This window comes from Pelobates fuscus, chromosome 2 (assembly GCF_036172605.1).
Source record: "Pelobates fuscus isolate aPelFus1 chromosome 2, aPelFus1.pri, whole genome shotgun sequence".
NCBI classification, from domain to species: domain Eukaryota; kingdom Metazoa; phylum Chordata; class Amphibia; order Anura; family Pelobatidae; genus Pelobates; species Pelobates fuscus.
The window spans coordinates 19,587,301-19,602,767 of NC_086318.1; the positions used below are offsets into that span (position 1 = coordinate 19,587,301).

Genomic DNA, 15,467 nt, shown 5'->3' on the forward strand with positions numbered 1-15,467 from the left:
AAGGTCTATTTTGTACTTCCTGAATTAATAAGCCACATTATATTTTAATCAAGAGAAATCAGAACCCATAATTATCTTCCATTCTCTATACATATTATGAAAAACAATGGTTTAGTACAATGATTTATTTATTTATTTATTTATTTAATGTGAGATTTTGTCAGAGCAAGGACATGAAATGGGTTAATTTCAATCAGGTATAGCTCCCTGACATCAAATTACACTGAATTCTCCTCTCTGACAATGACAAGCATTCCAATCTAATTCTGCGCTCCATCTAAAAATCCAATGTTAACGTGTCCCTGGCTTGGTGACAAGTTGTGCAGGAAGTCCGATTGATTTTATATAAGAAGTGAAAAATAGTTTATTGATTAGATCACCCTTGGATATAATCATGCGCAGTATACAAGACCACAAGGTGGCTGCGGTGGAACATTTATTTGTAAAGCAGATCAATTGTTATGGATGCTGTTTTATGGATTTGTAAAGTTATTTACAAAATAAATATTTGATTTTAATACTATGTTCACACCTTTATTAATTAATAAGGAAATTCTGTGTTTAAAGAAAGAAAATAAGAAATAAAAAGGATTAAATTAAAAACAAAAAAAAATCACATAAATATTCATATAATCCTGCCTGCACTTGATGAAAGAACGCCGAGTATGTAACTTCTGCAACAAGTTCTCCCCGGGCAAAGACATGGTTAATTCTGCCAATTCTACCCTGTCAGCATTTTGCGATGGAAGCAATGATCATATCCTGAAAACCCTTTTAAAGTAAGTGTGGCGAACACCTCGTATTCCTTGGGACTAAGTATCTGTAGGTTACAAATGTTATTCCGTTCGGGAGTTATTTTGTCCATATCAACCTGGTTCGGCTCCCGAACATGAACTCCTCGTTCCTTTTATGTATACCGAACACCGACCACCCCTCTGGCTTGAAAACCACAAAGTAACTAATTAAGTGCTTTCCCCGGGTGGCCTGCATGGCTCATAATCAAACGCATGTGTTCTAAGGAATGGTGGCCATTTTGTCAGGCTATACACAACGCCCCTGACTTGACAAGTTTTTAGTCCTTATGTGTCAATGCAGAAAGCCTGAATCATGGGATCGCTTATCTGTTTCATAATTAAAGGGGCACTATAGTGACCAAAACAACTTTAGCTTAATGAAACAGCTTTGGTGTATAGATCATGATCCTGCAGTCTCACGTCTCAATTCTCTGTAATTTATAAGTTAAATCACTTTTGTTTCTATTTCTGCAGCCCTAATCACACCTCCCCTGGCTGTGACTGACACAACCAGTGTGAAAAAAAGTTTTTATTTTCAATCAGATGTAAACTTACATGTGGACGTTTTATGTAGAATGTGTATCTCCTGCTCTTTAAAGATAGCTTTAACCCCTTAAGGACCAAACTTCTGGAATAAAAGGGAATCATGACGTGTCACACACGTCATGTGTCCTTAAGGGGTTAATCATATCCACAGAAGGCTCCTGCAAGGTATATTAAGCTATTAACAGTGCAGGATATAAGAAATTCTAAATTAAACAGACTATGTCATAAAAGAAGTGTAAACAATAAATTTCTCTTTTCAGGAAGTGTTTATGGAATGCTGTGTAATTCACATGCAGGGAGGTGTGACTAGGAGTGTATAAACAAAGGGATTTAACTCCTAAATGGGAGAGATATGAGCAGTGAGACTGCAGGGGCATGTTCTATACACTAACACTGCTTCATGAAGCTAAAGTTGTTTTGGTGCCTATAGTGTCCCTGTAAATTCTAGGATGTCTTGCAGATGTACCTTATAATAAAAGCACACAGCCGCAGTCTAGAGCACATCCCTTGAGGCAACTGGGTATATTTCAGCAATGTATTTAGAGAATAGTACTCAGCAAATTAACACATTTATGTTAATTTAGCCAAGAGATAGGTGCATTAAAACCAATGTTCATTTAATTGTATCTAAAGCAACAAATAAATGCACATTTTCCTTTCCAGAATGGTGAATCTGCAGGTGAGATTATTCCATTTTGATAGTAATAACTGAATAATTCATAAATTAAGGTTGGCGAGAAAGAAAACTAAAATAGGGACTTTTCCACTGGACAGTTGGGAGGTCTGGTTATGAGCACTTCTGAGAGGAATGTGCAGAGTGCATGGGTGCATCACAGAGCTCCATAGAAATAAAACTTACAGTAATGTGTAGAGTGCATAGTTGCATCACAGAGCTCCATAAAAACAAACACTCACATCAATGTACAGAGTGCATGGGTGAGGTCTACACCAAGTGTTTGCCTGTATCACAGAGCTCCACAGCAACAAAACACAGAACCAAGGAAACAGATCTGTCCCACTTTTGGCTCTATTTTATACAAGTTCAAAATATGTTGGGTGCATTAGATTCTGTCAGAGCTCCACTGCAATAAAACCCATGTACGGTATGTGAAAAAATCCCCAAACTGGATTCAAAACAAAAATCAATAAATAATCCACAAATACACAGCAATCAAATTTACAGCAACGTCGGCGCTGCTAAAATGAGCTTATAATTCAGTGATTGAAAAATAAAGCCTCGGCCCTTTAATTCTTTATGCACTACAACGAGGGGGAAGGGAAAATTTGAAAGAATTCATAGAGGGAGTTTTTTGATAAAAATGCTGAAAATACATTTGAATACCCTCCGGCAAACAGAATGTGCAGTGCTTAAGCAGCTTGTAAACCCTTGTGATTGCTACGGCTTGATATTGGGTCGTCATGTGCCAGGAATCTGCTCGTTAGTCTGCATTACTGCACGTTCCTAAAATCTGAAATACACAGCCTCTAATCCCATCCTTGGAATGAGCTAAAAGCTTTTATCTGTAATTATTTATCATTAGTCACACGGCGCGCTCTGTTAACTGTTCGTGCACACTGACGCTTTGGAAATAGATCGAAATTTTGAATCATTGTGTATTACTCGTATTCCCGTGATGTCACAGAGTGTCTCAATGAAGATAGGTAAACGTTTGTCCAAACTCACCCATAGCGATGTCTGGCAACATCCCGGCTCAGCCTCTCCGAAAGGTAGGCCCCGATCCGATCCAATTTCTCAGGAGCCGAGAGCGCATAGAAGGTCAACTTCTCCATGTTAGATTTGATCAGTCCATCCTGCTAAAGAGAGAACAGTTAGTTAATGTCATCCTGTATTTTATATAAACAAATAAATAAATACACAAAGTGACCTAAATTAGTGGGCTCAAATCTGTTCATATTTATTAAACTGTTCTAAAAATAGTTTTAAATGTTTTAGCTTTTCTCTGTCTAAATTCCACCATCTTTCGGATAAATATGCACTTCATCAAATTTCGAGTGGCAGAAAAATTAGGAATGAAAGAAAACTATTTTTTGATGGAAAAAGTAATAAAGAGTGATAAATCCGTGGTATCACGAAAAAAAAAACATACATTCAAAAAATTATGAAGGAGAAGCAAGTGAGACAACAACCGATTTAACAAACTGTTCAAAAACATTATTTCTTTACAACACTTTATAAAATCTCCTCCTTTGTATTGATTTACGTAACTATACTACAATAATGAAAACAGCATGGGATTCCTCCCGTCAGCATTTTAATATATTTTAAATGGTTAACCAGCTTTCTAAAAATGTGTTCCTAGGAAATAGCTTGCAATATATCACGACACTGGGAATCACGTCCAATTTAATCTCTTTGTAACAATGGGGGAAATATTGTAAGATTGTGGCACGCTGATTAACTATTGTGCTATAATGGGACACGTGCAGTTCATTAGTGACTGGCATCTTGTTTGCCAACCTTGCAACCTGTGTACAAATGGTTGAAATGCCTAAAATTAGTCAAATCTGCCGTGTTGAGCGTCAGACATCCTGCAAGTTAGCAGGCATTAATAATCAGCTGGAATATGTATACGGTCCCCTTAAAAAGGGGCCCCACCACCACCCCCAAACTCCTCTGAGCACAGAGCCAGTTATAAAAAGGGATAAACATTAAATTAACAAACTGCACAGCCGATTAGCAGGAGGTGAAGTGCATTCTGGGAAACATGATATTCTGAGAACAGGGAAAAGAAAGGTTACATCTGTGGGAATTTGTTAAATCCACGAAGTTCTGTGAACAGGACAAACAGAACGCCTGGGGCAAAGGGGCAATCACCATGGAAACCAGTAAAATGTTTCTGCAGACAGTTTACTAATTCGACTCTCTGCCCCCTTATCCTTGTAATAAGGAGGTAATCACAGCGAGGCTTTAGTAACAGTGTCAGGTTTTGTTGTGGTTAATTTGATTTCAGACGCGGTTTCAATAGACCACAGTATGATTAGACATGATTTGCTCTGCAACGGACTAAGCCCCTTCTCATATCTCATATCACCTGCGTGAGTACTCGAGTGCTGAGGATGGGGGGGGGGGGGGGGATGACAAATCAGAGGGTAATAAGAACCATTTGTAGTCTATATTTCCACAGCGGTGATTTCCATAGGAATATATGATATGTTGGGAGTCTATTTATTCTAAAGGTTAAGTAGAATCTAATCTTCTGATTATTTTTGTTTAAGTTAAATTAGAGATGTATAGCAAAATCTGCTAGAATCCTACACATAGGTTTAATATTTTCTTTCCCTTTTTGGTTGTGCATTTGAATATATTTGTTTGGTGTTTTTTTGTAACCTATTTATTTGTCAAATGCCTCTTTACCAGCAAGGACAAGCAATGGTCTAGACCAGTGGTCCCCAACCCAGTCCTCATGGACCACCAACAGTCCAGCTTTTGTCAGTGTCCATTCTCCATTGGAATAAAATAGGGAAATACATAAATCCTGGACTGTTGGTGGCCCTGGACTGGGTTAGGGACCACTGGTCTAGACCATTTCAATAAGGCCGGTTTGATGCAAGTAAATTTACCCAAAATGTAAAATCTAATCCTAAAATTACTGAGCCTAATATCCTCAACCAGAGTCTCAAAATTACCAAAAGCCAACACCCAACGGTAAAATACCTACCCTAACTCTAAAATACAAAACCTAAAATCCCTAAACCTAACATCCTTAATCCTAACCCTATTCCTATTATAATAACTATTATATAATGTTCAGTACCATGGACAGAGGCCATGACAAACACAGCAAGGAGTCCATCTCCGGACACAGAGTCTGATCTCACTCCAAGCACTCAGCTAAAGAATATTCATGGGTTCCCTTGTTCCCACAGTCTGCCTACACATTGACAACAGACAAGAGTATACTACACCCATATAGTAGTAGTGTCTTGTGATGAACCAAGTTCAGTTTTGCCCAGATGTGTCCATACCCTTTTTCCTACTAAACCTACCGTGCCCATAAAGTCTACGAACTGTTCATACGGTGATGTGGGGACACCTGTAGTATTTGGACTTATGGGCATCTGGGGTGTATAAAGCTTTAGATTGTTACATATAGACAGCTTTGTGTATTTCTTTCCCTGCATGTGAATGATAATGGAATCATGTGCAAGAGGCTCACTACATGAAGTAAATATACACCATGCCCTCAATATTCTCCCCCATCCTTCCATAGTCTACCCAGGTGGGGGTTCTGCATGCCATCCTTCACAGCTTTACCAGTAAGAGAAAGAGCATGAGGAGAGAGAGAGAAGCACCACTCGCCACATCAGAACACTACCCAAAGATCTCAAGCTAGTCCATCTTGTCCCACGGATACTGACATGAATGTACATCTCTTGCCTTCTGCTGCATCCTGGAGCCAGGATACAGTAATAAAACAATTCTTTGCCCCCACAACATTTTGGGAATGTTTGCCACTACAACAGGCCAGATGGATTTGGAGCTATAACTAAACCCAGAACATTTACAGAGGTGTTTAGGGTTAAATGAAAGTGTTTACTATAAGAAAAGGCTCTGTTAATGATATTACATTAAACATCCCCAGGTAAATAATAATAATAATATCCCCTGACCAGTGGAGGACTCTTTCCATTCATCTATCCCTTTTCTATTACTTGTATCTAAGGGGCTATTTATGTAACATTTTGCTAGTACTGCTGTTTAATTTTTGTTATCAGTGGCACTGTTAACATGCGCACCAATCACGTTGTGTCGTAATTTTTGTTATCAGTGGCACTGTTAACATGCGCACCAATCACGTTGTATTTCCCATTTTGTAGTATACTGTAATTCTATCCCCCACTAAATAAAGATTAACCAAAAATAAAACAGAAATAACTCTGAATAATATTTGTATCTCTATTATATGGTTCTCTCCTTTAGAAACAGTTTCAAATGGGGACCCGCGATGTGTTTTAGTTATAGATCAAATCCGTTCGACCTTAACGTCAGGGATATAGAGTTTTAAAACGATCTCAACATTTGACAGTTAAACTGCAAGATCAAAAGGAAACAAAGTCGGATTGGAAGTTGGCGACCACGTTGCGGAATATCTCTGTGTAGCCAGATGTGAAATAAACTGCTTTAATCAATTGTATTGACAGGTAATAACACAGAGTTAAAATCTTTTTTTTTTTTTAATATTATTATTTATGTATTTACTTACATTTGCCACTATACAAATTTTTTTTTTACAAAAATAGTTCTATAAAACAATATACTTTTTATTAGGGCTTTATTCCAGATTTATAGAAATTCCTCCTAATTCCGGTTTCAAGAGAATAAAAATTATTTTTCATGAATACATATAAAGTTGTGCAGTTTTACAGCTCCAGGGCAGGAGCCGGCATTTGAACTATATCAGGATAGGATTTTTAAAAGGAAAGAATTTTAATCTATTGCAGCCAATAAGACTGATGGTTCTGTGGGGCGCTAAGGGATCTCTGCCAATAAGGAGATATATGATATGCTGTTATTTGACTTTATTGTGATGCAGACAGACAATCCAATTTAACCTTTTCAGTGCTATGAAGTGCCTGCACTTTGCAAGGTTTTTTTACATAATCGAAGTGCTTGGGCAGACCGAGAAATAAAATAAACATGTTGTCATGGTAACTTAGTCTAGACGCCCTCTGTGTACCTATTTGTAATGATAAGTCATAAATATTTGTGTAATTAAAGAGAGATGGCCACTTCCCGGGATTTTTTTTTTTTTTTTTTCAATTCTTTATTTTGGTGTTGACAGTTACACAATAGTACATATGCTTTGTTTGGCTTACGCAGAAGCCCATTGTTTATGCCATGGTAACCGTCATTTTTTCTTTTCGTATTTAGTAAAAACATGAATTTAACAAACAATATAAACTTTGTTAACATTTGTCACATAGTTGTGTATTACAGGGTTGTTTGACTCGTCATTGTTATCTTTTCCATTGATCTCACTCAATTGTGTGTAAATTCCCCTGAATCATGTGTCAAACTGTTCCCATGGTTCCCAAACTTTTCGGTAGGTGGAGGTGGTGTTTCGCACTTGGGCTGTCATCCTGTCCATCAGACAGTTGTCTCTGATTTTCGTCCGTACAAGTGTGATAGGTGGGGTGTCTATTTTATTCCAGTGTTGCGCTAAAGCCCTGCGTGCTGCCAGGTTCAGTGAGTTTAGTAATTTTTGGTTGTGTTTGTCTAACCCTTCGGTCGGTCTGGACAGGAGGCAAGCCCATGGGTTTGCGGTCAGTTGTTTCTGTAATATGCGTGAGTTTTGGTCTGTCACCTCCTTCCAGTATATTCTAACCTTGGGGCATTGCCACCACATGTGGATGTAAGTGCCTTTTCCCCACATAGTCTCCAGCATGTGTCTGATGGACTCAAGCCCATATGGCATTGTTTTGTCGGGGTGGTGTACCACCGGAATAGGATTTTGTACATTTGTTCCTGCAAGGTGGTGCATATGGAAATCTTGGAGCTTGCTTCCCATATGTCTCGCCACTCCTCCCCCTCTAGCTTCTCTCCCAGATCCGTTTCCCACCTGTCTGTGTAGGTTAATGTACCCCATTCTCCTGACTCCTCCCCTATATGGTTATACAGTGTTGTTATCATTATCGTGGGCATGTGTTCCCTAAGGCAGTGTTCCCCAACCCCCGGGCCGCGGACCGGTACCGGTCCGTGGATCAAACGGTACCGGGCCGCCCAGGGGTGTGCGAGCCTGCCGGCTAATGCAGGGCTGGCATTGCCCAAGTGCCAGCCCTGCAATGTGCCTGCGGACCGGAGGGGAGATCAGAGATCTCCCTCCCCGGTCCGCAGGCACGGTGCTGGCAGCCGGCAGGGGAGGGAGTGAGAGAGGACCCGGGAGCTCTTACCTGCAGCTCCTCCGGGTCCTCCTCTCGCGAGATTTGGAGCGTTGCCGCGGTAACCACGGCAACGCTCCAAATCTCGCGAGAGTGAACTCTAGCCCTGTAACTGGGCTAGAGTTCATCTCACCACCACTGGGACCACCAGGGAATCCCCACCGGACCACCAGGGACTAAGAATTGTCCCCCCTCCTCCCAGTAAAGGTAAGAAGGGAGGGGGGGACATCAATATATTATTTTTAATTAAATAAATAAAAAAAAGCCTCCCTACCCTCCTTACTCCCCATACACACACTGCCCCCATACACACACTGCCCCATACACACACTACACACACAGCCCTACACACACTGCCCCACAAACACTGCCCCATACACACACTACACACACTGCCCCCATACACACACTACACACCCAGCCCCACAAACACTGCCCCATACACACACTACACACACTGCCCCACAAACACTGCCCCATACACACACTACACACACTGCCCCGCAAACACTGCCCCCATACACACACTACACACACTGCCCCACAAACACTGCCCCATACACACACTACACACACTGCCCCACAAACACTCCCCCATACACACACTACACACACTGCCCCCAAACACTGCCCCCATACACACACTACACACACTGCCCCCGACACACACTGCCCCCAAACACTGCCCCATACACACACTGCAAACACTGCCCCCATACACACACTACACACACTGCCCCACAAACACTGCCCCATACACACACTACACACACTGCCCCCAAACACTGCCCCATACACACACTACACACACTGCCCCGCAAACACTGCCCCCCATACACACACCGCCCCAAACACACACACACTGCAACTCTCACACACACTGCCACCCTCACATACACACTGCACCGCTCACACACACATACACACAATTTTGAGTCTATGTCTTTATGTGACTGTGTTTGTGATTTTCTGACTATGTATGTGTCTGCGTGTTTTTTTAATATATGTGACTGTTTTTTTTTTTTGTCTTATTAAATCAAAACAAGCGGGCCACGGAAAAATTATCAAATGTTTACCGGTCCGCGGCGATAAAAAGGTTGGGGAGCACTGCCCTAAGGCACATGCGCTCGAAAAAGGTTTTGCGTTTGTGTATTGCTGTTCTGACCTCCGTGGTTTGTGCGAAATCTCGGATTTGAATGTATCTGAAGAAATCATGGTTTGTCAAGGGTGCTAGAGTCTTTAGTTGGTCAAAGGTGATTACCTGTTTGTCTTGGTACAGATGAGTATATCTGTGTGTCCCTGTGGCCTTTATTCTTTTAAAAGCTGTTGTGCATAGTCCTGGTGGGAACGCTCTATTGCGCAGTATCGTTGTCATGGGGGAGGGGTTGTTCATGAGCTGGTATTTTATGGCTGTTTTGTCCCATATGTCTATAGAGTTTAGGATTGCTGGGCAGGTGGTTTTGAGAAGCACCCTGTAGTTTTTGGGGGTCCATATGAATAGTTGTGGTGGGTCCTCGCCCATGAGGGTGGTTTCTATATCTACCCATTGATGTCGGCCCTCAGGGCTGTGCCAATGTGCTATTTGCGTTATCTGTGCTGCTAGATAGTAGTGGTATAAGTGTGGCAGTCCCAGGCCTCCCCTCCACTTTGGGTTGTATAACACCGCCCTGGCTATCCGAGGTCTTTTTCCCTGCCATATAAACTCATCTATTGCCTTTTGGATGTCGGCTATATCCCTTTTTGTGACTTTAACGGGTAATGCTTGGAATAGGAAAAGGAGTCTGGGCAGGACATTCATCTTTATTGAGTGTAATCTTCCTATCCAAGTAATTGGTTTGTCTGACCAGTTCTCCAAATCTTTTTTCAGTTTATGTATTAGTGTTGTGTAGTTTAGCCTGTATAGCATGGAGTGTTTTTTTGTTAATTGTATCCCTAGGTACGTGAATTGTTCTTTGGCCATTTTAATTTTGTATGTGTTGGTTAGATGAGTGTTGTCCTCTTCTGTGTTGTGGAATGAGAGTGCCACCGATTTGGTGAGGTTCACTTTATATCCCGATACCTCGCCATACTCCTGTAGGAGCGTATGCAGGCGTGTCATTGATTGCTTTGGATCGGATAGCGTGAGCAGAACATCATCTGCGTACGCCGCCACTTTGTATTGTTTTGTGCCTACCTGTATCCCTTTGATGTTAGGGTCTTTTCTGATGGCTTGCAGCATCGGTTCTAACACCATCGCGAAGAGGAGCGGGGATAAGGGGCAGCCCTGTCTCGTTCCATTACTTACACTGAAGGGCGTTTTTTGGGCACCGGTGATAAGTGTTTGGGCTTGTATGTCTGTGTAGAGTGCTTTGGTAGCTGTTATGTATCGTTCTGGGAATCCCTGCTTTTCCATGAGTCGGAACATAAAGGGCCATTGTACCCTATCAAAGGCCTTCTCTGCGTCCAGCGACAGGGCCAGTGATGGTGAATAGGTCTGTTTCATGTGCCATAATAAGTCTACCCCTCTGCGGGTATTTTCGTATAACTGTCTGCCTGGAATAAAACCCACCTGGTCTGAGTGTATTAGTTTAGGCAGCAGTGAAGTGAGTCTCGTTGCCAGAATTTTAGTGAATGTCTTTAGATCCGCGTTGATAAGGGAGATTGGTCTATAGTTGGCGGTCTGAGTGGCGTCTTTGTTGGGTTTTGGCAGCAGCACTATGTTTGCTGTGGCCATGTCTCGGTCGGGGGTTCCCCCTGTCATAAAATGATTATAAAGTTTGGTCAGCTGTGGGATCAGTTCTGTTCTAAATGTTTTGTAGTATTGAATATCGTAGCCATCGGGGCCTGGGGCTTTATTGCCTTTGAGTATTGAGATCGCTGCTGCGATTTCCTCTGGCGTGATCGGTTCCTTTAAGAGGTCGGCTTCTCCCTCTGATACTGTGGGCAGATCAGAGTGGTTGAGGAAGTTCTCTATGTTTGTCAAGTGTTGGTTTAGTTCGCTGTCACTGCGGGGGGAGTGGTTATACAGTTTACTGAAGTAGCTAGTGAACTCCTCGTTGATGTCTTTAGGTGTGCTAGCTGTAGTGTTAATGTGTGTCTTTATGGTCGTGATTGGCCGAAATACGGGCCTGGGTTTCAGGGTCCTAGCCAATAATGTGTCCATTTTGCCTGCTTTTTCATAGAAAAAGCGTTTGGACCACGTAAGGGCCTTGGTGATCTCGCCTATGGACATTTGCTTCAGGGCATGTCTAAGATCCTGAAGTGTTTGAAGGTTAACTGCGGTAGGGTCCTGTTTGTGTCTAGTTTCCGCTTTCCGTAGGTTAGTCTGTAATTCTAAGAGCTGTTTCGTTTTAGTTTTCTTTTTGTGGGTCGCTATTTTAATGAAGTGTCCTCGCAGTACTGCCTTATGTGCTGCCCATAGTGGTGTTGGGCCAATGTCTTCCCCCTCGTTAGTGGTGAAGTAGTCTGTTATAGCTTTTTTGGTGTCATTGAGTATGGTTTCGTCTTGGAGGAGGGACGTGTTTAATTTCCATGTCCAGCTACTGTGGTGCTGTATTTTGGTCAGGGTCGCTGTTACCGCTCCGTGGTCTGACCATGTGATGCTATGTATTTCTGTTTGGCTCAATTTGGACATTCCAGCCCCGTTTAGGTATATGTTGTCTATCCTTGAGTATGTGTTGTGTGGTGCTGAGTAGTATGTGTAGTCTTTTGTGTGTGGATGTTGTATGCGCCAGGCGTCTAGTAGCCCTGTGTGTGTAAGAAAAGCGTTGAGCAGTTTGTCTTGTCTCCCCCCCCCCTGTGAGCGAACCGTTCCTGGTTTGCCACTCCTGTCTATTGCTGGGCAGGGGACCGCGTTGAAGTCCCCCCCCATCACCAAGATGCCACCTGTGAGGTGCGTTAGTAGTGTTTTTAGAGATTCCCAGTATCCTGGTTCAGGAGTGCTGGGAGCGTATATATTTACTATATGTATCTTTGTGGAGTGTATGGTGCCAGTAAGAGCTATATATCTGCCCTCTGGGTCTATATGTGCTTTAGTCAGGTTAAATGGGCATCGTTTGTGTATCAGGATGGCCACTCCTGCTTTTTTCCTCAGAGCCCTCGCTTCGTGGACTGTGTTGTATTTATGCTTTTTCAATTGTACGTGTGCCGACCTGGGTAAGTGGGTTTCTTGTATTAGAGCGATATCCGCTTGTTTAGCCTTAATGTCTCTGTGTAGGATTCTGCGTTTGTTGGGTGTGTTTAAGCCCTTGGCGTTTATTGTCAGAATGTTCAGAGTCATGGAATCGGTTGTCTGCTATGCGGTCCGTGTGGGTGTAGCCACCAGTGATCTAGTGTTGGGTGGGGTGGGTGCTGTGAGAGGTCAGTCTCCTTCATTTGTTTCGTGACTTCTTGTGGCTTTGTGACATCGTTAAAAACAGTTAAAACATTAACATCAGTATCAATAACATAACAATAAAATATTTGTATATATACAGTTGTACATTTTCCCTGGTCTTACAAGTCGCCAGAGTATATGGCGAGCGTACACCTGACTCACGGGTTTTTCGGTTAATACCCGGTTAGGTGCGGGTGCTCCTTGCATCCTTCGAGCCCTGGTGTCTTGAGCCCCGTGTCTGGTTGTTTGTTCCCCCTCTGGTAGTTGGTCTGTGTGTTGTGCCTTCTATTGTCCGTTCCCGCTACCAACTGGTTATGAGCAGTAGTGGTTGTAGGATGATCCCCTCCCTCTACATGTTCTTCCCTAGGGAGTGTTGTGTAACCTCCACTCGTAGTGAGTGATTTTTCGTCTCTTATACCAAATGGCCTATATTGCCTTTCACCTTGTAGGTCGGAGTAGGGAATGGCTCTCTGGTGTCTATATGTCCCTTACTCATTGCTCATCGTATTTACACAACTTGGTACATCCCCATTACCTTTCCTTGTAGTTTTTTTTTTTTTGGGTGTCAGGCCATTTGGGTGTCAGGCCCCCCCCCCCCCCCCCCCCGAGTCTCAAAGTCCTGAGCGTTACTTAGCTGCTGTACGTAGCTGCGGTCTGTACCAAATCGGTCTCTATGTCCCCAGCTGTAAAGTTATTGTGTCCGCCTTGCCGTCTTGTGACCTAGGCGTCGGTCCATTCTCTTTGAAGAGTTGTGAGTTCTGGCATCTGGTCCGTTTGCAGGTTGAGGGTTGGTGGGGGTTCAATGCGGAGGTTGCGGAGAAAGCGCTGTGGGTCGTTCCCGGGTAAGAGGGTGTGTGTGGCTCCCTCCTTGAAGGCCACCAGCTTTAAGGGATGGCCCCACGTGTATTTTATTGTGTGTTGTTGTAGTATCGCCGTCAGTGGTTTCCATGCCTTTCTTCTCTGTAAAGTCGTCGGCGACAAGTCTTGGTATGCCGTGATGGTTGCGCCCTGGTATTGCAGAGTATTTTGGCGTGTGTATTGCATGACCGCCTCTTTTGAGGAGTAATAGTGGAACTTGATAATAATGTCCCTTGGCGGCATCCCCTCTGCTCTTCGGGCGCGCAGTGCCCTGTGCGCCCTGTCTATCGCCCATTTGTCTTTGGGGATATCGGGCATTAGTTGGTGAAAGAATTGCTCCATTTTCCTTACCAGGGGGCCTTCGTTTTGCTCCTCCGGTATGCCTCTCAGTCTGACATTGTTCCGGCATGAACGATTTGCCAAATCTTCTATTTCCAACTCTAGGTCGGTGATTCTTTTTTATGTAGCTTGTGAGTGGGCCACTACTTGATTATGGGCCTGCGCTGCAGCGTCAGCTCTGGCTTCCAGTGTTGCCGTCCTGGTGCCCAGAGCGTGTATCTCCGCCGTCAGTGCTTGTGTGCTCTTGGAGATCTCCCCTGCCAGGTAGTGTCTGACCTCCGACAGCTTGCTTAGGACGCTAGCTATGTCCGACTGAGTGTGGCTGGGTGATTCCGGGTCTGTGGTAACTGCCGGTGAATGATGCGGGCTGCACCGGCGGCCATCTTGTGCAGCCTGTGAGCCTCGTGGAGAGGTAAGCATGTCGGCCACTGAAACAGCGGCTTCCCTCTGCTCACCTTTTTTCTTTCGCTGTGCTTTGACTCCGGACTGTGCCCCTGACATTTTGGGGGTAATTTAGCGGAGTTTGGGGGCTCGATGCTGCTGATAGTGGGTAGATTGCTCTCGGATGCTACGAAGCTCACAGACTACACGTCCATCTTAGTCTGCAGTCCGGCCACGCCTCGGCCACTTCCCAGGATTTTTAATATCCTGTTCGCTCATCCTTATATTTAACAAATATGTATTTGTGAGGTATAAAAAATTATCTGGAATATATAAATCCACACCTATTGATCTTGCAATGGTGTGCCTCCATCTTAGCTCCCTGTCAATCATTGTTATAAGCTCCGCCCTTTACATCTGGCCGTCAGCATAGAGAGAGACACCTCCATCTTAGCTCCCTGTCAATCATTGTTATAAGCTCCGCCCTTTACACCTGGCCGTCAGTATAGAGAGAGCCGCCTCCATCTTAGCTCCCTGTCAATCATTGTTATAAGCTCCGCCCTTTACACCTGGCAGTCAGTATAGAGAGAGCCGCCTCCATCTTAGCTCTCTGTCAATCATTGTTATAAGCTCCGCCCTTTACACCTGGCAGTCAGCATTGAGAGAGCCGCCTCCATCTTAGCTACCTGTCAATCATTGTTATAAGCTCCGCCCTTTACACCTGGCCATCAGTATAGAGAGAGCCGCCTCCATCTTAGCTCCCTGTCAATCATTGTTATAAGCCCCGCCCTTTACAACTGGCAGTCAGTATAGAGAGAGCCACCTCCATCTTAGCTCCCTGTCAATCATTGTTATAAGCTCCGCCCTTTACACCTGGCAGTCAGTATAGAGAGAGACACCTCCATCTTAGTTCCCTGTCAATCATTGTTATAAGCTCCGCCCATTACACCTGGCAGTCAGTATAGAGAGAGCCGCCTCCATCTAAGCTCCCTGTCGATCATTCTTATAAGCTCCACCCTTTACACCTGGCAGTCAGCATTGAGCATTGAGAGAGAAAAAAAAAACTGGTTTCACTTTCAAACAGATGTAATTTACCTTAAATAATTGTATCTCAATCTCTAAATTGAACTTTAATCCCATACAGGAGGCTCTTGCAGGGTCTAGCAAGCTATTAACATAGCAGGGGATAAGAAAATCTTAATTAAACAGAACTTGCAATAAAGAAAGCCTAAATAGGGCTCTCTTTACAGGAAGTGTTTATGGAAGGCTGTGCAAGTCACATGCAGGGAGGTGTG

At 43.4% G+C, this 15,467-nt stretch overlaps 1 protein-coding gene across 2 annotated transcripts in view; it reads right to left on the reverse strand.

Annotated features, from left to right (window-relative positions):
- The window catches only part of EFR3B (EFR3 homolog B), a 188,302-nt gene that overhangs the window by 81,997 nt on the left and 90,838 nt on the right, over window positions 1-15,467 (reverse strand). For both annotated transcript variants that reach the window (XM_063441984.1, XM_063441983.1), the window contains exon 3: window positions 3,025-3,155. In XM_063441984.1, the coding sequence (XP_063298054.1) occupies window positions 3,025-3,155 (131 nt within the window). The remainder of the gene's footprint in view (window positions 1-3,024; window positions 3,156-15,467) is intronic.